We start from the raw sequence: 26,714 nt of genomic DNA, 5'->3' as shown, positions 1-26,714 counted from the left end.
CTGTGGGGATGAGGTAGGTGAAAATGGGTGTGCTATTTACCAATAGATTATGTACAGCTGCAGCGATCGGTTAGCTGCTCAGCTAGCTGATGTTTGAAGTTGGTGAGGGAGATAAAAGTCTCCAACTTCAGCGATTTTTGCAATTTGTTCCAGTCACAGGCAGCAGAGTACTGGAACGAAAGGCGGCCGAATGAGGTGTTAGCTTTAGGGATGATCAATGAGATACACCTGCTGGAGCGCGTGCTACGGATGGGTGTTGCCATCGTGACCAGTGAGCTGAGATAAGGCGGAGCTTTGCCTAGCATGGCCTTGTAGATGACCTGGAGCCAGTGGGTCTGGCGACGAATATGTAGTGAGGGCCAGCCGACTAGAGCATACAAGTCGCAGTGGTGGGTAGTATAAGGTGCTTTAGTGACAAAACGGATGGCACTGTGATAAACTGCATCCAGTTTGCTGAGAAGAGTGTTGGAAGCAATTTTGTAGATGACGTCGAGGATCGGTAGGATAGTCAGTTTTACTAGGGTACGCTTGGCAGCGTGAGTGAAGGAGGCTTTGTTGCGGAATAGAAAGACGATTTTTGATTTGATTTTCGATTGGAGATGTTTGATATGGGTCTGGAAGGAGAGTTTGCAGTCTAGCCAGACACCTAGGTACTTATAGGTGTCCACATATTCAAGGTCGGAACCATCCAGTGTGGTGATGCTAGTCGGGCATGTGGGTGCAGGCAGCGATCGGTTGAAAAGCATGCATTTGGTTTTACTAGCGTTTAAGAGCAGTTGGAGGCCACGGAAGGAGTGTTGTATGGCATTGAAGCTCGATTGGAGGTTAGATAGCACAGTGTTCAATGACGGGCCGAAAGTGTATACATATTGTACATTAGCAAGACAAGTCAGTAAACAAAAAACAACAATACTGAATAAAAATATAAACGCAAAATGTAAAGTGTTGGTCAAGATAATCAATCCACCTAACAGGGGTGGCATATCAAGAAGGTGATTAAACGGCATGATCATTACGCAGATGCGTCTTGTGCGGGGGACAATAAAAGGCCACTCTAAAATGTGCAGTTTTGTCACACAACACAGTGCCACAGATGTCTCAAGCTTTGAGGCAGTGTGCAAGTGTCATGATGACTGCAGTAATGTCCTCCAGAGCTGTTGCCAGGGAATTCAATGTTACATTTATATTTCTGTTCAGTATAACTGACACCAGGCTGCTGCATCCATCCAACTTCTCCCAACTTTTCAAAAATATGATCCCATTCGGCATTCTCTCTGATTCCGCTGCATTGTTTCTCCTCGCGGGGTTAGCTATGTATTTTCTGCAGTTGAGACCCCATACCCTGCTGCCCTGCAAGGAGTCTGTTTTGAAAAAAGGTTTGATTCAGATCAAACCACTCAGAAATCCGAAACGGCGGAGTTTGGCTTCCTCGGCACGGCTCCACAGCTGCCAGTCTTTTGAAGGAGTCTCCCCCTCTCACTGTGTTCATAGAAGACCAAGTCTCCCCCAACAACAAGACACAGCTTGATAGCTGATAGTCTTATTCAGAGACAGGGGTTGGAGGAATAAAATTGCATTTTTTGGTTGGTTACGCAAAACAGGACTAGCAAAACTAGATAGTTTGAGGCTCGAAGACACACAAATACACATAGAAACAATTCGGTTTCCAGATTTTTGTTGTTGTTGATCCAGGGGTGTCCTTGTGTTGCTTGTTTTTGAATTGCTTGCTTTGTATCAGAGGAGTTGAGGAGTAGACCCTCATCTGCCTCCTCCTGTCTGTTTGGTGACAAATGTTTGGGTACAACGTCCCACTGTGCTCTTTGATGCAGTGCTGTTTGTGTCCCGACACTCTAGTGTGCCTAAAGAGGCACAGCAGTGTTCCTCCTCTCCTCAGTATTGATTGTGCTTGCTGTGTCTGGGCCCTGTAGAGTTTTACAGTCTAGCACTTAGCCTACGTGGGGAACACCCATAGTAAGCTAACCTAGTACAAAATAATTCCCACTCTTTAGTATTTCTTAGACATTGAAGATGTAGGGCCATATGTAGAATGATTTAATGCAGAGGGGACAAGGTCACCCCAGGCCACAACATGATGTATTGTCGGATCTCTTTTTCCTGCTGTCCAGCAAGTGTTGTGTCTTTACGATTTGATCGTTTGCCCTAACCGTAGTATATTCCACTGTTTTGTTCACATTACAGCAATGCACTTTTTCGGCCTCAACTGGCAACTTCAAGAAACAGAAAACCAACCCGCGTTTGAGAACGGAGAGGTGAAGGCTTTGCCCACTCAACCGAGCATACTGACAGTACTCTCAGCTGACTATGGTAAGGACCTTAGCTAAATATATTCAGATAGCCCTTTTAACCGAAATATTTAGCATACATTTGGGGAAGGAGCACAACACATTTCTACGTTTCTGAGTATGTTTGCAGGCCTAAATTGCACCGGATGCTTGTTTGTTTGTTCACCCAGCTTGCTAATGTGATGCATTTGACTCAGCACAAAAATGGTCCTAAAAGTAGCCTTGCCTATACTGTAGATACCTTCTGAATTGCCCAGACAGCTTTGCACTACCTAATCATTATACCGTATACCATTCAGCCTTTACCCGTAGAGGTCATTTTGTATGCGATGTCTACCACGTGTGCCACCTCCCTTCCCCTTTACAGCAAAAGGCCAGTGACTTAATAGTTGCAACACTCAGTGTGATTTAAACTGGTCTAGATTTAAAACCTCGTTAGCAGTGCTAATGAAGATAGCAGGAGGCTCGTTTTGGGACTGTTTAAAGGCAATCGGTAGCAGGCCATTTTCTCTCTGGAGGCAAACGTGTCTCTGTATGTCTTCATGTTGGTGAAGTGACAGGAAAAGTGACAGGAAAGGTCCTCATGCAAAAAAACACCCACACAAACAAAGATGGAAAGCGCTAACAAAGACGTTAACGACCTTCACAAGTATTAATGGAGCACCGAAATCACAAATGGACCACTCTTGGTTTTTATGGTCTTTGTTTTTAAACTGTAAAATGGGAAGCTGAAATAACTACATAGATGGATTCGTACCAAGAATTTTGGATTTATATTGTCTGTTATAATTTAAACTCCGTAGGGCCATTGTGAGAAAAATGTAAATCATTTTTTATTTTCGTTTAATTTCAATAGTCCTGCTTTAGTTCCACTCATATGTTTCTTCCAAGTGGTTTTTGAAATAATTATCAGACAAACAGATTTGAACATTAATGTTTTGATCATGACATCACTGGACACGGAAGCAGGGTATTTAACTTTTCATTTGAGAATAAGTCAAATTCCCCCAAAAATCATCACGTGCTTCGTAGGTGTAGACTAACAGTGAAATGTTTACATCCAAACAATGCAGCGAGGAAGACAATAGAGACATAATATAAATGTAAAACCGCCAGTAATAATAAATACACAATGAGTCATGATAACTTGTCTATATATACAATGGGTACCAGTACCGAGTTGATGTGGAGGTTACAAGTTAACTATTTAGCCGTCTAATGTCTTGGTTTGAGAAGCTGTTCATGGTCATGTTGGTTCCAGACTTGGTGCATCAGTACCGCTTGTCATGCGGTAGCAGAGAGAACAGTCTATGACTAGGGTGGCTGGAGTCTTTAACAATTTTTGGGCCCTTCCTCTGGCACCGCCTGAAATAGAGGTCCTGGACGGCAGGAAGCTCCGCCCCAGTGATGTACTGGGCCGTATGCACTACCCTCTGTAGCGCCTTCCTGTGGGATGCCAAGCAATTGACATACCAAGCGGTGATGCAGGCACCCAATATGCTCTTAAAGGTGAAGCTGTAGAACTTTTTGAAGATCTGAGGGCCCATGACAAATCTTTTCAGCCTCCTGAGGGGGAAGAGGTGTTGTCGTGCCCTTTTCACGACTGTGTTGATGTGTTTGGACCATGATATATCCTTAGTGACGTGGACACCGAGGAACGTGAAGCTCTCGACCAGCTCCACTTCAGCCCTGTCAATGTGAATGGGGGCGTGCTCGGCCCTCCGTTTCCTGTAGTCCACGATCACCTCCTTTGTCTTGCTGACGTTGAGGGAGAGGCTCTTGTCCTGGCACCACACTGCCAGGTCTATGTCCTCCTACCGTAGGCCAGGGATCATCAATTAGATTAAAACAGCTAGTTAGGGGGCCGTGAACATAATTAGAAAAATCATTTGTAGACTGCAAATTGACTGCATAATCATTTCAATCCTTGCTTACATTTGCAATATGACCACATCATATTATGCATGGGATTACTTGGGAACAGATTTCCAAAATTAAGGTCACTTGGAGCTGATTTCCTGGTGTTTTTACAGTGTTTTATGTCTAACAAAATACCGAACCCTGTCATAGCCTGTCTCGTTGTCGTTTGTGATCAGGCCTTCCGCCGTCGTGTCGTGGGCAAATTCATGTTTGATCGTAACTCAGTCGGGAGTCATGTTTAAGTGGGTGTCTTTGCAGCTACATAAACCTTTAAAAGCTTCACTTCCCTGTCCTTTTGATGTATTGTTACAGTACTGTATCAGGTAGTGTATCAGCTATTACATTTAGATCCTTAACATTAGTGAATCACCGGCACCACAAAAAAAGATAGGGAAACAGATGGTGGAACGATCTGTTCTATTCTCATAATGGAGCAACCAGCAAGGTTTTATTTGAGTGGGAATAAAGAAGTTTGAATTGTACCAGGAAGTAGAAATATCTGTAACTACTGAAGCTGATTTGTATTTCTATGTTGTTAAAAAGATGTGATTTTAAGATCTCTTTTAAATGTGTCCACTGTTTCCCCCTCCCAGGTTCTCTGGTAGGCTATTCCAGAGGCTGGGGAATAGTTATTATTTATTTATTTATTTTACCTTTATTTAACAGGGCAAGTCAGTTAAGAACAAATTCTTATTTTGACAGCCTAGGAACAGTGGGTTAACTGCCTGTTCAGGGGTAGAACAACAGATTTGTACCTTGTCAGCTCAGGGATATGAACTTGCAACCTTTCAGTTACTAGTCCTACACTCTAACCACTAGGCTACCCTGCCGCCCCAATGACTAAAGGCTGCTTCTCCGTCATTTTATTTCAACCAATGTGATATTGAAAATGTTATCATTTTGCCGAAAATGGGTTCACAGAACACAAGAACAGATGTTTGTAAAACTGTACCTGTGGTTTCAGAGAGCTTGCACAGTATAGGTATAGTTTTCGAATATGGTGATGAACCGGTAAGTGCTCTCTCTTTCTCCCTTCCAGGCAGGAATGGTGCGGCCCATCAGGAAAACAGCTCCATTGACACCGGGCAAGTGGAGGTGGGCAGGAGGGTCGGTCAGGGAATACCGCCAGGGGTGTTCTGGCGCTCTCGGCTAGCTATGGAACAGCCGCGCTTCCTCAAGTTCAACATCTCTGTTCAGAAGAACGCACTGGTTGGGGTCTACGGGAGGAAGGGTATCCCACCATCTCACACACAGGTAAATGGTACATCTGTTGAGTCGGGTGTAGAAATCTGACTGCATGAATTTTGCTAAATGACAAACAAATCCACTGCCATGCTTAGAATATTCCTCTTTTCACTTTTATCTTCGAAGTGTCATCCACTGAACGACCAGATTCTAATCCTTGAGCGGATGGTCGGGGGTGGGGGCAGGACCATAATTTCAAATCATTTGTAGAATGCAAATTTACCGCGAGAATTATATAGATATAATATTTGACTAAAGCATAATCATTTCAAAACTTGCTTACGTTTGAATACAATCACTTCGTATTATGTATGGAAATACTTGGGAGCAGATTTACAAAATTTAAATCAATTGGAGCTCATTTCCTGGTATTTTATGTCCAACAATTAAAATTATATATATATATATATATATATATATATATGTCAGAGTTCCCCAAATGGCTCGCTGGCTGCCAGTTGGGGAAGCCTGACTTAAAGGGTTGTGACCAGGCAGTTGCTATTTTCCACTTCACTCTCGAGTAAAAGCTTTGACATTCTCTGACTTGACTTATTGAAGAGGAGGCTCTTTCAGTTGGGCCACTATCAAAAGAAAAGAAAAAAGTTCAATACAAATTACAACAGGAAAGAAGAGATTACAAGATGAAACAAGGAAGGAACCCAACAAAATCAAAGACAACAAACAGAGTCCTAAAGAAAGAAGCCTCCTTTTATGTCCAAAGTGATTGCTGTGCAGGAAACTGTCAATGCCTAGACACAGAGTCCACCACCACTGCCTTAGAAAACTGTCTGTTAAATTGCCAGGGAGATAAATCGATGTGTTTACTTAACTGAGCATGAAAGACCCCAATGAGAGATATTGACCGTTGGTTACATTTACAGCCTGAGGAGAGGAACAACTTTAAAGTGCATCACCTACCCCTCAAAAGAAAAGAAAAAAAACTACATTTGTTATTGAGCGTCTTACTCTGCATGAATTATCAATTGTTTAAAAGTCGTTTTTTTAAAGAAATTATCAACACTAGTTTGAATTCCCAAGTACTAGCTAATCATTTTTAACAATATTTGTTAGGGGTACATCAGCTTTAAAATTGCAGATAGATTGTAGCTTCCATCAATGTAATTGTCTGCATCATTTCCAATCCCCCATATATTCTTTGTAAATATATACAGTACCAGTCAAAAGTTTGGACACACCTACTCATTCAAATGTTTTCTTTATTTTTACTATTTTCTACATTGTAGAATAACAAAGACATCAAAACTATTAAATAACACATATGGAATCATGGAGTAACCAAAAAAATGTAGATGAGATGGACCGCAGAGTGAAGGAAAGCAGCCAACAAGTGCTCAGCATATGTGGGAACTTCTTCAAGACTGTTGGAAAAGCATTCCAGGTGAAGCTGGTTGAGAGAATGCCAAGAGTGTGCAAAGCTGTCATTAAGGCAAAGGGTGGCTACTTTGAAGAATCTCAAATATAAAATATATTTTGATTTGGTTTAAGACTTTTTTGGTTACTACATATTTCCATATGTGTTATTTTATAGTTTTGATGTCTTCCTTATTAACAATGTAAAAAATAGTAAAAAATAAAGATACATCTTTGAATGAGTAGATGTGTCCAAACCTTCAACTGGTACTATATATATACATATCATTATTATGATTTATTTTTTTGTATATATACAGTGCCTTACAAAAGTATTTATCCCCCTTGGTGTTTTTACTATTTTGTTGCATTACAACCTGTGATTTAAATGGATTTGTATTTATATTTCATGTAATGGACATACACAAAATATATCAAATTGGTGAAGTGAAATTTAAAAAATAAGCTTTCATAAAATGTTTTTAAAAAATGAATTAAAAAAAACAGGAAAGTGGTGTGTGCATATGTATTCACCCCCTTTGCTATGAAGCCCCTAAATAAGATCTGGTGCAACTAATTACCTTCAGAAGTCACATAATTAGTTAAATAAAGTCCACCTGTGTGCAATCTAAGTGAGACATGATCTGTCACATGATCTCAGTAAATATACACCTGTTCTGAAAGGCCCCAGTGTCTGCAACACCACCAAGCAAGTGGAACCATGAAGACCAAGGAGCTCTCCAAACAGGTCAGGGACAAAGATGTGGAGAAGTACAGATCAGGGTTGGGTTATAAAAAAAATATCTGAAACTTGGAACAGCCCACGGAGCACAATTTAAATCCATTATTTAAAAAAAATGGAAAGAATATGGCACCACAACAAACCTGCCAAGAGAGGGCTGCCCACCAAAACTTCACGGACCAGGCAAGGAGGGCATTAATCAGAGAGGCAACAAAGAGACCTAAGATAACCTTGAAGGAGCTGCAAAGCTCCACAGTGGAGATTGGAGTATCTGTCCATAGGAACACTTTAAGCCGTACACTCCACAGAGCTGGGCTAGCCAGAAGAGTGGCCAGAAAAAAGCCATTGCTTAAAGAAAAAAAATTATCAAACATGTTTTGTGTTCGCCAAAAGGCATGTGGGAGACTCCTCAAACATATGGAAGAAGGTACTCTGGTCAGATGAAACTAAAATGTTGCTTTTTTTGGCCATCAAGAAAACGCTATGTCTGGCGCAAACTCAACACCTCCCATTACCCCGAGAAAACCGTCCCCATGGTGGTGGCAATATCATGCTGTGGGGATGTTTTTCATCGGCAGGGACTGGGAAACTGGTCAGAATTGAAGGAATGATGGATGGTATATGGCACAGCTGTCAATATTTGTTGTCCTTAAATGAAGCTGGTACACTTTTTTTTATTCATCACAATTTTCTTTAACCAATTTTGGTTCTAAATGCAGGGCCGACAGACAAGTTTCTTACTTTTTCCCCCCTCCTACTTGCTTGCCTCTTCCATTTTTGCGGTAATGGAAGTTGGTTGTAATTTTTTGGTAGAGCAGACATTTCCATATATGTTTGTTAGCTGCATGTGTGACATATCAAAGATTATAACTGTTTTAAACGTTTATTTTTCAATTATAGTATATTTGACTTTAACCACAATTTTTGTTGTATTATGTTCTGTCTTTTCTGGTGGATTAAACTGATATTGCAACCAAGTTTCTGTATCTTGTTTTAAAAATAGTGATATTTTGGAGATTATTTCCTTTTCAAATGACCAAAAGTGATCTGAATAAAAGGAAAAGGGCCATTCTTGAACAAGGGTGAGACATTTTTACCAGTCTGCTGGAGAACCAGTTTCGATTTGAGTATAACTTTTGTATGACCGAAGCCTTTAGTGAGAAGTCGAATGCTTTAATATTTAATAGACACAAAGTCAACCACCACTGCCTTAAAAACGGTCTGTTAAATTGCCAGGGAGAAAAATCGATGTGTTTACTTAACTGAGCGTGAAAGACCACAATGAGAGATATTGACCCTTGGTTGCATTCACAGCCTGAGGAGAGGAACAACTTTAAAGTCTCCACCTACCCCTTAAAAAAATAATAATAACTAAATGTGTTATTGTTTTACTCTGCATTATTCATCAATTGTCTAAAACTAGGTTTGTGAAGAAATAATCAACAATAGTTTGAATTCCCAAGTATTAGCTAATAATTATTTTGTGGTTAATTTGGAAGCCAAGCTCTTGGCTTCTTGTCCATAATTATTTGCTCCGAGTGTTAGATTGAGATGAGCCTTTGCCAAGGAATCAATATGTACACACTGATCTGGGAGTAAATGAATATTTAGGTTTTGGACTTTTCTTACTTGGCCCCCTGGCCACCAACACAAAATGGCCTACATCAGCAGGGTAATAACTCTTATCCAACCCTTGGCTCCTCTCAAAAGGGTTTAAACCACTGAGTGTTGACTTGGCTCACCCTTGCTTTAATGCTTTATTTCCTATCCGTACTTAGTCAGTTGGAGAGTTGCTTTGTTTTGTGTCCGCTGCATGTCCCATTTCTCATACTAAATAGTTTTTTATGTGCCTTTTACTTCTTTCAACACCCTGTATTTGTGTTTGTGTGACTGAAACACTGTTAACATACATATTGAAAAGGATCATTCTTCTGGAAAATCTTTACTTTGACTCAATTCAATCATGGATATCTCCTTTAATGTAAAACAATATATTTCTTTTAACAGATATTTTCCCTATATGCACCTGGAACTACAAAGAATGTCAAGGCAGATTTTTATCATAATCTTATGTCGAGTGACCAATGAATAAGTCCCAACTGACTTCTCTGGTTCACCTTTCTTCAGTATGACTTTGTGGAGCTGCTGGATGGCAGCAGACTCATCGCCAAAGAGAGGCGGGCTTCCACGGAGCCGGAAGCCAGGGGGCAGATGGAGCACCAGGTCAGCCTTCACCAAGCTGGCTTCATCCAGTACCTGGACTCTGGGGTGTGGCATCTGGCCTTCTACAATGATGGGAAGAGCCCGGAGACAGTATCATACAACACCATCATCCTGGGTAAGGGACCACCTCTAGAAATGGGTGAGGAGGGCACTATAGATTTGTGTTAATGTACTTATTGGAGGTTATTTTTCCCCAAGTTACTGAGTGATCATTCCTTCTTAGCGAATGACTGAATAGTTGCCACTGGCAGGCCAGATTACCACACACATACACTAATCAAGAATTTAAACTACATCTACATGGGCTGAGTTTTGCGTTGGGGAATTCCGTCAATCCGTTAAAATATGGAGTTATCGATTACCAATGTCAAAATTTCCTGGATCTTTGAAACCAGGGTTTGGAACCAAAATTATTTTCCAATCATTTCGTACTGAACAGAACCATTATTTTTCCTGTTCCGTTCCACTGTTCCGATCTGCAAAATAAAGTTCTGGACTGGATCAAACCCCCAAAAACAGTCCTTCTGTTCCTTTTTAAGGATCTAAAATAGATGTTTTCTTTTATTTAGCTCGACATTAAATGAATTCACCAATCAGTGCAGATAGAGCTGCTTGCATTGGAGCGGGCAAGCTATAATTCTTTAACTACATGCATTGGACTGACAAGTGTAGGGTGCGAGATGTGACAAATTTTGCAGGTGGGGAGAGAGCAAGAGAAGGTGGTGGAGGAGGCTTGACTTGAAACGCTGGGCATCTTGTTATGACAAGCATTATTTGACCAGGGATGTTCTCTTGACAAGTGAGGGAATTGAAACATTTTCCCGTCTTCTTAAATATTGTACTTTTGGGTGTCAGGGAAAATGTATGGTGTAAAAAGTACATCATTTTCTTTAGGAATGTAGTGAAGTACAGATACCTACAAAAAAAAAACTCAAGTAGTACTTTTAAAGTATTTTGACCTAAGTTCTATACACCACTGGTAATTATATCCATTTTATCACACTTGATACTCCTAATTGGATTTACCTGTGATTGGAAACACAGAAGTGCGCCTTAAGTGCCCTTAAAGCCTATAACTGGAGTGCGCATCACTGCGCTATTACTCAGATCGCATCTCAGAGCGCATCGTTATATTCCTTCACTCATTCACACACATTGTTCAAAGGTAAATACCCCGACAGATGAAAATGCACATGAGGGCTATTTACTTATCAATGAAATAGGCTAATAAAAACCCTAATGCATGGCTGATTACTACTGCCGCCATGTTAGGCCAGTTCGCTTGCCCCAAATATTGTTTCACTTTCGAGATAAGCACAACTTTTCTCTCCCGACACTAATCCTGCAACATTTGTGCAATCCAAATAAGCTATCTACATTTGTAATTTTATTTTCGAATGATCTGTCGCTCGGTAAACATGCTTGGGCAAGAAGAAATAATGGCAAGAAGCATGAGCTTAGATCACAAGACGTCGTCAACAACTAAATAATTATACGGACAGACAAAGTAGGTCTACTAAACAACACCAAGTCGAGAGACAAAAACAACCACATCGCATTTGTTAGATTGAACAACAATGACTGGCTACGGATTCTGATTAATACATAGTGTTTGGAGAAGGGGAGACTTGTGCCCTGAGATGAATCTATTCTCTAATTAAAAAATCTCTCCCTAATTTCGGTGGGGCAGGTAGCCTACACACAAACACACACTGGAAAATATGTTCAGCTGGCATGCAGAAACTGGAATATGTTGCTAAATGACAGAGGGCTTTGCATAGGCTCTTTGTTACATTTTTTGTGGGACTGTAAAAAAATATCTGGAAAGTAAAATACGTTATTAACCGGTTCCCATGCTTTTAAAATAGCGGTTATGTTCCGGAACTGTACAGATCATGTTCGTTCCCGATTCTGATTCCTGTTCTGAAATAGTTTTTTAATGTCATTCTTTTCCGTTATTCGGTTCTGTTCCCTGAAACCAGTTCCAACCCCTGGTTGAAACTGACATCCTGGTAGTGAACATCTAATACAAGTCTTCAAAAGCAATAAAAACGAAACGTTTGTGTTACGATGGCAATCTAAACGAGCCCCCAGCCTAGAGGGAGATCCCTTTACGAGTGCTGGTCTTTTGAACGAATACAAGATGTGCCAGTGGATATGCCCAATTAACTCAGAGGATTTACTTGTAAAGAGTTCAGAGATTCCGCTGCTGTTCTGGGCATGATCAGTCATTCAAGTAAGATTTTACCAAAGGAGAAAGAAAATGTGTCAAGGAATAATGAAATCCACTGTGCGATTTAAAATGTTTGAGATTTTTCCAACAATTGTTTACAGACAGGTTATTTCACTTATACAGTTGAAGTCGGAAGTTTACATACTGTCGTGGAAATGTCCTCTATTTACCAAATCATGAGAGCAAACCACACACAAGTCAGAGTTATCATAAAGTCCATATTTAATTATATGAGCTCCATCACAACCCTGTGACTCTCAGATCAATTCAGTGTCTATAAATTAATTCTCTGAGAGTCCTTACACATTGCAACTGAGATCCTTTATAGCAAAGACACAGATAGCCAGACAGCATTGGCTATAAATTATCGTTCAGCTTTGTCTCCTAAACTATGTTCTCATCTCGCTCTCAGGACCATAAAACAAATCCTCATATCAACAGGCATATGTCAAATACACCCCTCCTTGACAAGATCACAGAGACACAGTGACTGGCACACAGACATTGTGGAGCCAAGAGATAATTGATTTAAAAGATATGTTTATATATGAAGACAAGCTTGACCCCTCCCCTCTCTGCGGCCCAGGTAACTTACCCCATGACAGAGAACAGATAACTGCAAGCGGCCAACAGTATTATACAAAAATAGACATTCTGATGAGAAGTAACTCACAAGCATATCATGAAAATAAAACATCTTATCTATGTTATCGAACTATTTCTGATTATTCCCCAACAATACACCTTAGCCAAATTCATTTCAAATCCGTTTTTCACAATTCCTGACATTTAATCCTCGTGAAAATTCCCTGTCTTAGGTCAGTTAGGATCCCCACTTTATTTTTAAGAATGTGAAATGTCAGAATAATAGTAGAGATAATGATTTATTTCAGATTTTATATATTTCGTCACATTCCCTGAGGGCCAGAAGTTTACATACACTCAATTAGTATTTGGTAGTATTGCCTTTAAATTGTTTAACTTGGGTCAAACGTTTCAGGTAGCCTTCCACAAGCTTCCCACAATAAGTTGGGTGAATTTTGGCCCATTCCTCCTGACAGAGCTGGTGTAACTGAGTCAGGTATGTAGGACTCCTTGTTCACACATGCTTTTTCAATTCTGCCCACACATTTTCAATAGGATTGAGGTCAGGGCTTTGTGATGGCCACTCCAATACCTTGACTTTGTTGTCCTTAAGCCATTTTGTCACAAATTTGGAAGTATACTTGGGGTCATTGTCCATTTGGAAGACCCATTTGGGACCAAACTTTAACTTCCTGACTGATGTCTTGAGATGTTGCTTCAATATATATCCACATAATTTTCTCTACTCATGATGCCATCTATTTTGTGAAGTGTACCAGCCCTTCCTGCAGCAAAGCACCCCCACAACATGATGCTGCCACCCCCGTGCTTCACTGTTGGGATGGTGTTCTTCGGCTTACAAGCCTCCCCCTTTTTTCTCCAAACATAATGAGGGTCATTATGGCCAAACAGTCCTATGTTTGTTTCATCAGACCAGAGGACATTTCTCCAAAAAGTATGATATTTTTCCCCATGTGCAGTTGCAAACCGTAGTCTGACTTTTATATGGCGGTTTTGAAGCAGTGGCTTCTTCCTTGCTGAGCGGCCTTTCGGGTTATGTTGATATAGGCCTCCTTTTACTGTGGATATACATACTTTTGTGCCTGTTTCCTCCAGCATCTTCACAAGGTCCTTTGCTGTTGTTCTGGGATTGATGTGCACTTTTCGCACCAAAGTGTATGTTCACCTCTGGGAGACAGAACGCGTCTCCTTCCTGAGCGGTACGACTTGAGCGTGGTCCCATGGTGTTTATACTTGCGTACTATTGTTTGTACAGATGAACGTGGTACCTTCAGGCATTTGGAAATTGCTCCCATGGATGAACCAGACTTGTGGAGGTCTGAATTTTTTTTCTGAAGTGTTGGCTGATTTCTTTGGATTTTCCCATGATGTCAAGCAAGAGGCACTGAGTTTGAAGGTAGGCCTTGAAATACATCCACAGGTACATCTCCAATTGACTCAGTAGCCTATCAGAAGCTTCTAAAGCCATGACATAATTTTCTGAAATTTTCCCAGCTTTTTAAAGGCACAGTCAACTTAGTGTATATGTAAACTTCTGACCCACTGGAACTGCTACAGTGAATTATAAGTGAAATAATCTGTCTGTAAACAATTTCGGGAAAAATGACTTGTGTCATGTACAAAGTTGATGTCCTAACTGACTTGCCAAAACTAGTTGTTAACAAGAAATGTGTGGAGTGGTTGATGCTTAGGTTGACTCCAACCTAAGTATATGTCAACTGTACCTAGCTACATATACTGTACATCAACGGAGGCTGCTGATAATGGCTGAAACGGAGTAGAATTTTTATTTTACCAGGCAAGTCAGTTAAGAACAAATTCTCATTTTAAATGATGGCCTAGGGTTAACTGTCTGTTCAGGTGCAGAACGACAGATTTGTACCTTGTCAGCTCAGGGGTTTGAACTTGCAACCTTCCGGTAACTAGTCCAACGCTCTAACCACTAGGCTACGCTGCCGCCCCAGAATGACTGGAATGGAGTGAATCAAACATGTGAAAACCATGTTTGATACCATTTCATTCACTCCATTCTGGCCATTATTATGAGCCGTCCTCTCCTCAGCAACCTCCACTGCCGTACATGTATAACATTGACTGAGTGGAATTGTGGTATACAGTAGCTGTATAAGATGGCGTAGTGTGTGACAACATAGTAGTGATAGGAAATCCAATCCAAGAATCCATTGTGTTGATATCGGATGATGTAATAAAAATGTGGCGGATACATTTTAGAGGTATGATTTCTCAGTAATGGCTGGTGTAATTCTAGAACAAAAACATGTCTGTCCCAACAGAGTCAGTTATGGAGTGCTCACACAACTGTTATGGAAACGGTGAATGTGTGTCGGGCTCATGTCACTGTTTCCCAAGGTTCAGTGGACCATACTGCTCAAGAGGTATATATGTTCTCTTGTCACATTCCTAATCCATGTTATGATATCACAATCAATAAATGGCCATGATTCAAAGGACAAATATGGGCTATAATGTTCAGAATTGATTACCATGTGCATGTGATATTTGTTCTTAATGTAGGGTTAGGTTTAGGCTAAAGGTCAGGGTTAGGGCTAATCTTTCAGATAAAATCTTTGGAGAGAAAGTGTTGTACTCATGGCCATTGTAGCGTGGCCAGATAATGATAGATGTGTTGATTTGATGGTTGTATCAACACTATAGCTACAAAATTGACTAATATACTTTACATGAAATTGTCATATATACTTTTTAATAACCTTGTTACTTTCCACCACAGCTGCCTGTCCCATCCTATGCAGTGGCAACGGCCAGTACACAAGGGGGCGCTGTCATTGCTACAGTGGATGGAAGGGCACAGAGTGTGATGTGCCTGCTACTCAGTGTGTGGACCCCCAATGTGGCGGTCATGGGATCTGCGTGACGGGTAACTGTGTGTGCAATGCCGGCCACAAGGGAAGCAACTGTCGCCAAGGTACACCACAAGGATATGTAGTGTCACCGTTTGATTTCCCAGCGACATTGACAGCTGAAACAATTGCTCTTTTCAACTTCACCAAGCAGATAATTCATTGTGTTCCCCATTGATACTTTGCATGCATTAGATCCCTCTAACCATTTAGGTACAACAGCTATGGATTGGAATTGATTCTGAATTGTCCATCCAATGTGATTGGTTCAGTGCACTCCAGTACAAAAAACCTGTGAGAGTCCATTTCTCGTTTTTGTCGCAAGTACCTCTTGCTTTTTCCTCCATCTTTTCTCCGCCTGTTCAATTAGTTTTAACTTAATTGATCCATAATCAGACATAGAGGCAATTAACTTGTCAGATTTACATCTGCAGCTCAGTGACCAGACGTGTAAGATGTTATTTAGTAGCGGGAGTAATTAAATATTTTTTTGCGCTCATTGTGAAATGAATTTCGAGAGAAAGGACACAAGTGCTATTGTGGAACTAACTATCTTGCCTTATTTGATAAGCACCAAATTATTCTCAATGAGTCGCTGAGATCAATATATACTACATTGGTCCCCCCTTTGCTGCTATAACAGCCTCCATTCTTCTGCAAAGGCTTTCCACTAGATGTTGGAACATTGCTGCGAGGACTTGATTCCATTCAGCCACGAGCATTAGTGAGGACGGGCACTGATGTTGGGCGATTAGGCCTTGTTCGCAGTCGGCGTTCCAATTCAAAGGTGTCCGATGAGGTTGAGGTGCAGGCCAGTAAAGTTCTTCCAAACCGATCTCGACAAACATTTCTGTATGAACCTTGCTTTGTGCATGGGGGTATTGTCATGCTGAAACAGGAACTTCCCCAAACTGTTGCTACAAAGTTGGAAGCACATAATCGTCTAGAATGTCATTGTATGCTGTGGCATTAAGATTTCCCTTCACTGGAACTCAGGGTCCTAGCCTGAACCATGAACAACAGCTCCAGACCATTATTGCTCCACCACCAAACTGTTGGCACTATGCATTGGGTGAGGAAGCGTTCTCCTGGCATCCACCAGTCCCAGATTAGTCCGTCGGAATGCCAGATGGTGATGAGGGATTCATCACTCCAGACAACGCGTTTCCACTGCTCCAGAGTGCAATGGCAGTGAGCTTTAACCACTCCAGCCGACGCTTGGCATTGCGTATGGTGATCTTATGCTTGTGTGTGACTGCTAAGCCATGGAAACCCATTTCATGAAGCTCCCGACTAATAGTTATTGTGCTGATGTTGCTTCCAGAGGCAGTTTGGATCTCTGTAGTGAGTGTTGCAACCAAGGACTAGTGGTTAGGCCAGTAACTGAAAGGTTGCTGGATCAAATCACAGAACTGACAAGGTAGAAAACTGTTCTTCCCATGAACAAGGCATTTAACCCATTGTTCCCCAGTAGGCTGTCATTTTAAATAAGAATTTGTTCTTAACTGACTTGTCTAGTTAAAAAAAATTAAATACAAAAATCATCCCATACACAGTACTGGATCCATCTCCTTTCCTTTCCCCTGTTTTCCCCGTGTTTCCCTAGTGGACTGTCTAGACCCGACCTGCTCGGGCCACGGAGCCTGCCACCACGGTGAATGCCACTGTAACCCGGGCTGGGGCGGAATGGACTGTGCGATCCTGAGAAGCACGTGTCCTGAACAGTGCTCCAGCCACGGAACTTTCCACACCGAGACGGGAACCTGCATCTGTGAGGCTAACTGGACAGGCTCCGACTGCTCTGTAGGTCAGACAACTCTCTTACTCTTCATTAGGTTTAGATGTCTGGCTTTGTGTATTGTATGTGTGATGTAGAGGAGGCTCCTCCATTGAGGAAAAGGATGATGATCCTCATTAATATGAGGAACATTTGAAACAATTTATTTGTAGGTACTTTTCCAGTTTGAGGGCTGTGCTTTGGTTTTATTAATCGGTTCCTTTGCTTAAAGGACCAGGTGATTCATGTTCAATGTCTTTCTCTAGAATGGGGTCATTTAGTTCAGCTTAATTCACAGTGCAGAATTAGTCCCTGCATCTGCAGTCCACAGTTGGCGACCCCAATTGAGTACCATCAAATTCGAACCTATTGGGTTTTTAACAATCCAGGTAAGAGGTAAGATTAATTAAGCAACACATTAACTTGATTGTGCGATTGAAATCCAAAGGGTTTTTGCATAAGAGGGTTTACTGTAAGACTGAATTGATGGATGAGTCGAGAACCTGGACTGCTGGGAGGAAATAGGAAAGGTTGTTTAGAGAAACTGGATGTTTTGTCTCAATTTATTCACTTTCAGACAACAGTCAAAGTAAAGCCATTTGTTATACTGGAAAAAAGCTATAGAATATATCAGGACACAGAGTCCCTCTTTCAGAATGTGAAACATCCATTGCTGGTCAATGTAAAAAAAAATATATATACATTTGAAGGGAGCCATTTTAGCTTAAGCAGAAGTCCAAACTCTTATTTGCCCACTTGGGTAGTAATCGATGTTTCTCTCTTAATTATCTCAGCAGTTCGACTCCAATTAAATGAACTTTAATTAACAAGCGCTGTGCCATAGATCGACCACCCACTCCGACATCACGCCAGAGACAGGGGCGTGCTAAAAGCAGATAAACACATTTGTGCTAATGAAAAATAGATTATATGGATTCTTTTTTTTTTTTGGGGGGGGGGGCCTTTGTAATCGAATGCTCCCCTCCAGAGGCATGGTTAATATTCTGAAGTGTCGTCTAAGCATTAATTAGAGACCCACCAAGGTCTCTCAATCGAAGAAAACTCCAATCAGAGGGAGATTAAACTAATATCTTTAAAAAAGTGCAAATGAGAGTGGGAGAGATGGTTTTGCTTGTAAGCGAACAACAGTAAAACATTTAAATGTTGTACAGTGCCTTCCGACACAAAATATTTTAATGTCCGTTTATAAAACATTCCTGTAACATTCAAAAAAATAATAGCGGTGAGTCTCTTTGGGTAAGTCTCTAAGAACTTTGCACACCTGGATTGTGCAATATTTGCCCATTTATTATTTTTTAAATTCTTCAAGCTCTGTCAAGTTGCTGATCATTGCTAGAAAGCCATTTTCAAGTCTTGCCATAGTTTCAAGTTGATTTAAGTAAAAACTTTAACTAGACCACACGGGAACGTTCAATGTCATCTTGGTAAGCAACTGCAGTGTACAGTGGGGCAAAAAAGTATTTAGTCAGCCACCAATTGTGCAGTTCTCCCACTTAAAAAGATGAGCGAGGCCTGTAATTTTCATCATAGGTACACTTCAACTATGACAGACAAAATGAAAAAAAAATCCAGAAAATCACTGTAGGATTTTTTATGAATTTATTTGCAAATTATGGTGGAAAATAAGTATTTGGTCACCTACAAACAAGCAAGATTTCTGGCTCTCACAGAACTGTAACTTCTTCTTTAAGAGGCTCCTCTGTCCTCCACTCATTACCTGATTTAATGGCATCTGTTTGAACTTGTTATCAGTATAAAAGACACCTGTCCACAACCTCAAACAGTCACACCAAAGAGCTGTCAAAGGACACCAGAAACAAAATTGTAGACCTGCACCAGGCTGGGACGACTGAATCTGCAATAGGTAAGCAGCTTGGTTTGAAGAAATCAACTGTGGGAGCAATTATTAGGAAATTGAAGACATACAAGTCCACTGATAATCTCCCTCGATCTGGGGCTCCACCCAAGATCTCACCCCGTGGGGTCAAAATGATCACAAGAACGGTGAGCAAAAATCCCAGAACCACACGGGGGGACCTAGTGAATGACCTGCAGGGAGCTGGGACCAAAGTAACAAAGCCTACCATCAGCAAGGGCATTGAAGATGAAACGTGGCTGGGTCTTTCAGCATGACAATGATCCCAAACACACCGCCCGGGCAATGAAGGAGTGGCTTCGTAAGAAGCATTTCAAGATCCTGGAGTGGCCTAGCCAGTCTCCAGATCTCAACCCCATAGAAAATCTGGAGGCAGTTGAAAGTCCGTGTTGCCCAGCAACAGCCCCAAAACATCACTGCTCTAGAGGAGATTGTAGCTCCCTTCAGTAACCACGAGCACAACCGTTCCTTGATTTTAACTGGCGGCTTTATTCTGTAGTTTGTCAGAATTATCACCTTCCGTGAGAACTATAAAGTAAATGAAAAATACAGTTAAGCACACTCTTACAACCTTATCTTACGAGTGACTTATTAGCTTGGTATAACTCTGAAGTGCTTACATACATAACAGTTTAACCGGCGTTATAACGGGTTCAGATTAAACACATGAATAAAGGAAAAAATACCTCATTGGCTGTTTATTACAGAAGGGAGGAAATCAAACTTCACACTTATTATTCCTGGCATGAATTCACACTTCATCCTAACATACACTCTTCAACCTTTATGAACTACACCCGATGACATGAAAACTTAGCTAACGCAGCGCAGGATTGCCTTCCCTCCAAAAGTGTGTTGCTACAATAAGGATCCCCGTTACAACAGTATTAGCTACGTAGTTCCGCTTGTATTATCATTTCCCCCGCACAGTGGACACGTAAACAATTCAAACAAAAGACAACGACATAACCTGTAAGTCTAACTGTCAGTTACAGAGATCTGCATGGAGGAATGGGCCAAAATACCAGCAACAGTGTGTGAAAACCTTGTGAAGACTTACAGAAAACGTTTGACCTCTGTCATTGCCAACAAAGGGTTTATAACAAAGTATTGAGATTAACTTTTGTTATTGACCAAATACTTATTTTCCACCATAATTTGCAAATAAATTCATTAAAAATCCTACAATGTGATTTTCTGGATTTTATTTCCTCATTTTTTCTGTCATAGTTGAAGTGTAGCTATGATGAAAATTACAGGCCTCTCTCATCTTTTTAAGTGGGAGAACTTGCACAATTGGTGGGCGACTAAATACTTTTTTGCCCCACTGTATAGGTGAATTTGTCTCCCAGTGTCTGTTGGAAAGAAAACTGAACCAGGTTTTGGGTGTACTCCGTTTCTTTTTATCCTAAAAAAAACCTCCCTAGTCCTTGCCGATGACAAGCAATCCCATAACATAATGCAGCCACCACCATGCTTGAAAATATGAAGAGTGGTACTCAATGATGTGTTGTTGGATTTTTCCCAAACATAACGCCTAATTTATTTGCCACATTTTTTGCAGTATTACGTTAATGCCTTGCTGCAAACACAATGCATGTATTTTAAATATTTTTTTCTGTAGAGAAACTACAATGTTGTTGATCCCGTCGCCCAAAAAATGTATATCACAACCATTACTGTTTTAAAATCACAATTGGCCTCATGGTCAAATCACTGAACAGTTTCCTTCCTTTCCGGCAACTGAATTAGGTCCGGCAACTGAATTAGGAAGGGCGCCTGTATCTTTATAGTGACTGGGTGTATTGATACCCCATCCAAAGCTTAATTAATAACTTCACCATGCTCAAAGGCATATTCAGCCTCTGCTTTTGTTTATTTTTACCAATCGGTGCCCTTCTTTGCAAGGCATTTAAATACCTCCCTGATCTTTTTGGTTGAATCTGTGCTTGAAATTCACTACGCGATTGAGGAACCTTAAAAACAATTGTATGTGTGGGGAACAGAGATGGGGTAGTCATTCAAAAATGATGGTAACTGTAATGAATTTCCTCCTCTTCTTCCGAAGAGGAGAGGCGAAACGGATCAGAGGACCAATACGCGGCGTGGTAATTGTCCATGGTACTTTTTAATAAGTTAAGGTACACATGAACAAACTAACAAAAACAAGAAATGTGAAAACTCAAAACAGTCCTATCTGGTGCACACACAGAGACAGGAACAATCACACAGTGAAACCCAGGCTACCTAAGTATGATTCTCAATCAAAGACAACTAATGACACCTGCCTCTGATTGAGAACCATACTAGGCCGAAACATAGAAATAACCAAAACATAGAAAAACAAACAGACTGCCCACCAAACTCACGCCCTGACCATACTAACTAAATACAAAACACAGGAAATAAAGGTCAGAACGTGACAGTACCCCCCAAAGGTGCGGACTCCGGCCACAAAACCTTGACCTCTAGGGGAGGGTCTGGGTGGGCGTCTGTCCGCGGTGGCGGTTCTGGCGCGGGACGCGGACCCCACTTTACCATTGTCTTAGTCCGCCTTATTTTCCGCCTCCGTGGCTTTCTCACCATGGCAACCCCTCTCAATGACCCCACTGGACAGAGGGGCTCGGGACAGAGGGACAGGGGCTCTGGCGCCTCTGGGCTGAAGGGCTCTGGCGCCTCTGGGCTGAGGGGCTCTGGCGCCTCTGGGCTGAGGGGCTCCGGCAGCGGCGCCGGACAGGCGGGACGCTCCGGCAGCGGCGCCGGACAGGCGGGAGGCTCCGGACAGGCGGGACGCTCCGGCAGCGGCGTCGGACAGGCGGGACGCTCCGGCAGCGGCGCCGGACAGGCGGGAGCACCTGCAGGGAGGAGACTGAGAGACAGCCTGGTGCGTGGGGCTGCCACAGGAACCACCAGGCTGGGGAGACCTTCAGGAGGCTTGGTGTTAGGAGGAGCCTGAAAGACCGGGCTGTGGGGGAGCACTGGAGCTCTGGTGCGCAACCTTGGCACCACTTCCCCAGGCTGGACAACTACTCTAGCCCGGACCCTCCAGAGTGCAGGCACAGGTTGAACCGGGCTGTGGGTAAGCACGGGAGATCTAGTGCTTACTACACGCACCTCTCCCCTAGGCTCCCCTCCCACAGTTGCCCGGCACGAGCGGAGCGCAGGCAGAGGACGCACTGCACCCTCCCAGCGCCCCGGAGACACAGCACGCAGAGCCGGCGCAGGATAACCTGGACCAAGACTGCGTACCGGCGACCAGACCCGCTGAGCAGGCACCATACGCCCTGGCTCAATGCCCACACTCGCATGGCACTCTCGGGGGGCTGCCCTATAGCGCACTGGGCTATGGACACGCACTGGCGACACCGTGCGCTTAACCGCATAACACGGTGCCTGACCAGTAATGCGCTGCTTATCATGAACACGAGGAGTGAGCTCAGGTCTGCTACCTGGCTTAGTACCACACCTCGTGTGCCCCCCCCCAAAAAAAATTTGGGGCTGCCTCTCGTACCTGTCGCACTGCCGTGCTGGCTCCTCATATTGCCGCCGCTCAGCTTTCGCTGCCTCCAGCTCTGCTTTGGGGCTGCGATTTTCCCCAGCCCGTGCCCAGGGTCCCTCTCCGTTCAGTATCTCCTCCCATGTCCAGGAGTCCTGTGATGGTGGCCTCTGTTGTTGATGCTGCTGCTGCTGTCGTCGCTGTCCTTTACCACGCCGCTTGGTCCGATTTGGGTGTTGATTCTGTAATGAATTTCCTCCTCTTCTTCCGAAGAGGAGAGGCGAAACGGATCAGAGGACCAATACGCGGCGTGGTAATTGTCCATGGTACTTTTTAATACGTTAAGGTACACATGAACAAACTAACAAAAACAAGAAATGTGAAAACTCAAAACAGTCCTATCTGGTGCACACACAGAGACAGGAACAATCACCCACAAACACACAGTGAAACCCAGGCTACCTAAGTATGATTCTCAATCAAAGACAACTAATGACACCTGCCTCTGATTGAGAACCATACTAGGCCGAAACATAGAAATAACCAAAACATAGAAAAACAAACATAGACTGCCCACCCAACTCACGCCCTGACCATACTAACTAAATACAAAACACAGGAAATAAAGGTCAGAACGTGACAGTAACCTTGTTTAGTCTGCTCTGCCTTGTTAAGCCTTGTTTAGTCTGCTCTGCCAGTTAAATAAATTAAAATGAAGCAACAACAGACAAAACGCATTTGATATTTTTTGGGGTAGGGGGGCTCAGGAAAATGTGTTGTTCACATCTGAACAGCAAAGCGCAGGCTTTGCACTTCTTTATTCTATCAATATGTAAAGATTAGTTACACAGCCACAGCTGAATCATAAAACACTGACTGCAGAAATGGAACCACAAAGAAGGGATTATTCACAATGGGCCCGATTCAGACTGTACGTATTTAAATAAAGCAGGCCCTCCCGGGTGGCACAGTGGTTAAGGGTGCTGTACTGCAGTGCCAGCTGTGCCACCAGAGACTCTGGGCGACGCACAATTGGCCTAGTGTCTTCCGGGTTAGACCGGTAGGGATATCCTTGTCTCATCGCGCACCAGCGACTCCTGTTGCGGGCCAGGTGCAGTGCATGCTAACCAAGGTTGCACGGTGTTTCCTCCGACACATTGGCGTGGCTGGCTCCTGGGTTGGATGCGCGCTGTGTTAAGAAGCAGTGCGGCTTGGTTGGGTTGTGTATCAGAGGACGCATGACTTTCAACCTTCTCCCGAGCCCGTACGGGAGTTGCAGCGATGAGACAAGATAGTAGCTACTAACAATTGGATACCATGAATTGAGGAGAAAAAAGGGGTAAAATTAATTCAAAATAAAGCGATATAAATGCACACATTCATCTCCTTTTCGGCTCAAACTGGTAGATTTAAAAAATACTCTGGTATTGAATATTATTTAGGGTTAGGAAAGTATTTATGAATAATAAATACAAATGTTTGGGAAGCATTTATGCAGGAAATAAATTGGTAAATAAAAAATACAGTAGTTTGATTCATCCTGCAAGTTGCCATATTCAATAATTCAATCCATTAAATATTGGACGTGTATAATTGGGCATGAATATTATCTCTATAAATCTATAAATCTACACTAATATTCCTCACTAATCATGGAAGTGTGATGACAGTGGTCTAGTTGTCGTGAACTGTGCTCCAGACTCCAGGTTTAAACTGCTACGTATGGTCAGTATGGCCATAATGATCCCAAATTGTTGCACAACTTGTAATACCGTAGCCTAATATGATCCACTATTGCTAGTGATCTTCAGAACAACCACACGAATGTGACAGAGGAAAGAAAGATAAACTAACAATATAATGGAATGATGCAAAATGTTAGGAAACTAACACTAAAGTGACGTTATACATGTGTGTGGGTATAACTGACAGTGGCTACCGATAGTGGCAAATGTTTAACACAATACAAATTGAAAAAAGTACAGTGAAAAGTCTGGGGATATAATTAAAACATTACAGAAATCATAAATCAACTCGGTAGGTTTAGTGCTATACTGTTGCACATTGCTATAGAAGCCTATAGCCTGGTTCTCCAAATTCCATCCCTGCCACTTATAAGGCCGGCGTTTGATGAATTTAACTGTGGAAAAGGTGATATGTTGATATGCTTCAGTTTGCTGCCCTTTGACTGGTCTATTTAAAATCCCCTTATTCAAACAGCTTACTCAGTGACCTAGCTCTTATCAATTTGTAAAAATAAAAATAAAAAAGGAAAGTTGATGTTGTGCCATTTGGAACCGACAGGCTCCTCGGCCTTATTCATCGCGCTTAAAGAAAGACCATATTCTGACATTTACTTAATTCTATCTGTAGAATTGATTTGATCTCCACTCCCAAAAGAATAGGAAGGGGAATAGCATGCTATTCTCATACTTAAGTTTAAAGTCAGAATACGCGTAGAGAGAAAAGAGCATAAAAAAAGGAATCACGTTAAATTTACGCGTGCCGAACTCCGGTCGAAAGAACTATAAATGACTGTACATAACTATAGAACCAGTCTGTCCAGTGTATGATGGACGACTCTTATTTTTGGTTGCGTGTGTGTCAGAGATGTGCACGGTGGACTGCAGCCCCCACGGAGCATGTGTCAGTGGGACGTGTCACTGTGAGGAAGGATCGGCAGGCTCAGAGTGCAACCAGAGGGACTGTCATCAACGCTGTACAGATCATGGCGTCTGCCGAGAGGGCAAATGTGACTGTCACCAGGGCTGGACAGGAGAGCACTGCACTATTGGTAAGTCGTACTGACATGTAAAGCCATTCATAACTGGTAAATTACCCAATGCAAATTAGCAGTTATCCTCCACCCACACTCAGTAGAGAACCAGTATAAAGAGGCAGTAATGTAACGATTAAATATCCACTGATGCTCCTGAATATGCCCAAGAGTTTATTCCAATAGTATCTTGAATGCAGTCATCAAAGTTGATGAGCTTGGTGGGAATTTGGCTCCTCTCTGTCCAATTTTGCATTATGTAATAAAGAAGTATAAAGTAAGCATTTTCTAAAGCTATATTTATTGCATAACATACTGGTTTGACTATGTCCTCAAAATATATTTACCACGTGAATAGTATTGTACAGAGATGGGGTCAATTCCTCTGCTGGCTGAATTGAGTATGGAATTTCCCTATTGAACTTCAATTCGATTCATGAATTGCCATGGAACTGATCCTGTCCCTGGTACCGCTAACCCTCTTTCCCATTCCATTACACTCTCACTATCCTTGACACCTGACATCCCCATTTTTCTCTTTCCCAATGGCAATGGATTTGGCATGCTCTTCGATCTACATATCGAATCCTACCTCTTATACAGTAAGGGCAGGTATTAAGGGAAATGAGGGCCAGCCAGGACTATGATCTTATTCAGCTTTGTCTCACTGGAATAGCCCGTATTCGAGATGACAGCTTCGCTGTGCATTAATCGAGATAATGAGCACTGTGAGGTTGCTTCCCCTTGACCTGTGACCTCAACTTCCTGGACACGCTGCTCCTGTCAAAAAGGTGACAGTTAAACTGTTGACGTGGCGCATCATGTACCGCTCCACCCTGTGTCACCCAAACCCACTCGGTAACATCATCCGCTCGTTGAAACAAAGACCCCGCGACTCTTCAAACTCTTGAACCCTAATTACATATGAACAAGACTTTCGTCAGCAGTTATCCCATCCAGAGAATGAAGCTGACTGGTGCTTAGAAACGAGGAGAGAGAGATGAGATTGGGCCGGGGTGATTGGAGGGGTCGCATTCCTGATGTTATTAATCTCTGCCTCCTCAATGAGAACTAAGATCCCATCCCTTTCAACATCTTCCTGTTTAAGACCCCCATCAGGAAACCAATTCCTAGCCGTTAGATGCGCCTGGGATGAATAGGCAGGCATTCTTGCCGGGAACTAGTAGCTTGTTCCTTTTTTCCCCCCAAGGCTTTCTGAATAACTTCTATTCGCACAAAGCAC

General features: G+C 42.3%; 1 protein-coding gene across 6 annotated transcripts in view; it reads left to right on the top strand.

Moving 5' to 3' along the window:
* Positions 1-26,714, top strand: part of LOC118363591 (teneurin-3-like) — a 189,365-nt gene that overhangs the window by 121,356 nt on the left and 41,295 nt on the right. For all 6 annotated transcript variants that reach the window (XM_035744595.2, XM_035744594.2, XM_035744592.2 and 3 more), the window contains exons 6-12: positions 2,200-2,325; positions 5,263-5,477; positions 9,709-9,919; positions 14,938-15,039; positions 15,396-15,590; positions 17,132-17,332; positions 25,304-25,489. In XM_035744595.2, coding sequence (XP_035600488.1) covers positions 2,200-2,325; positions 5,263-5,477; positions 9,709-9,919; positions 14,938-15,039; positions 15,396-15,590; positions 17,132-17,332; positions 25,304-25,489 — 1,236 coding nt within the window. The remainder of the gene's footprint in view (positions 1-2,199; positions 2,326-5,262; positions 5,478-9,708; positions 9,920-14,937; positions 15,040-15,395; positions 15,591-17,131; positions 17,333-25,303; positions 25,490-26,714) is intronic.

The sequence above is a fragment of the Oncorhynchus keta genome, chromosome 30 (assembly GCF_023373465.1).
Source record: "Oncorhynchus keta strain PuntledgeMale-10-30-2019 chromosome 30, Oket_V2, whole genome shotgun sequence".
NCBI lineage: Eukaryota > Metazoa > Chordata > Actinopteri > Salmoniformes > Salmonidae > Oncorhynchus > Oncorhynchus keta.
This window is presented reverse-complemented; position numbering and strand designations above follow the sequence as displayed.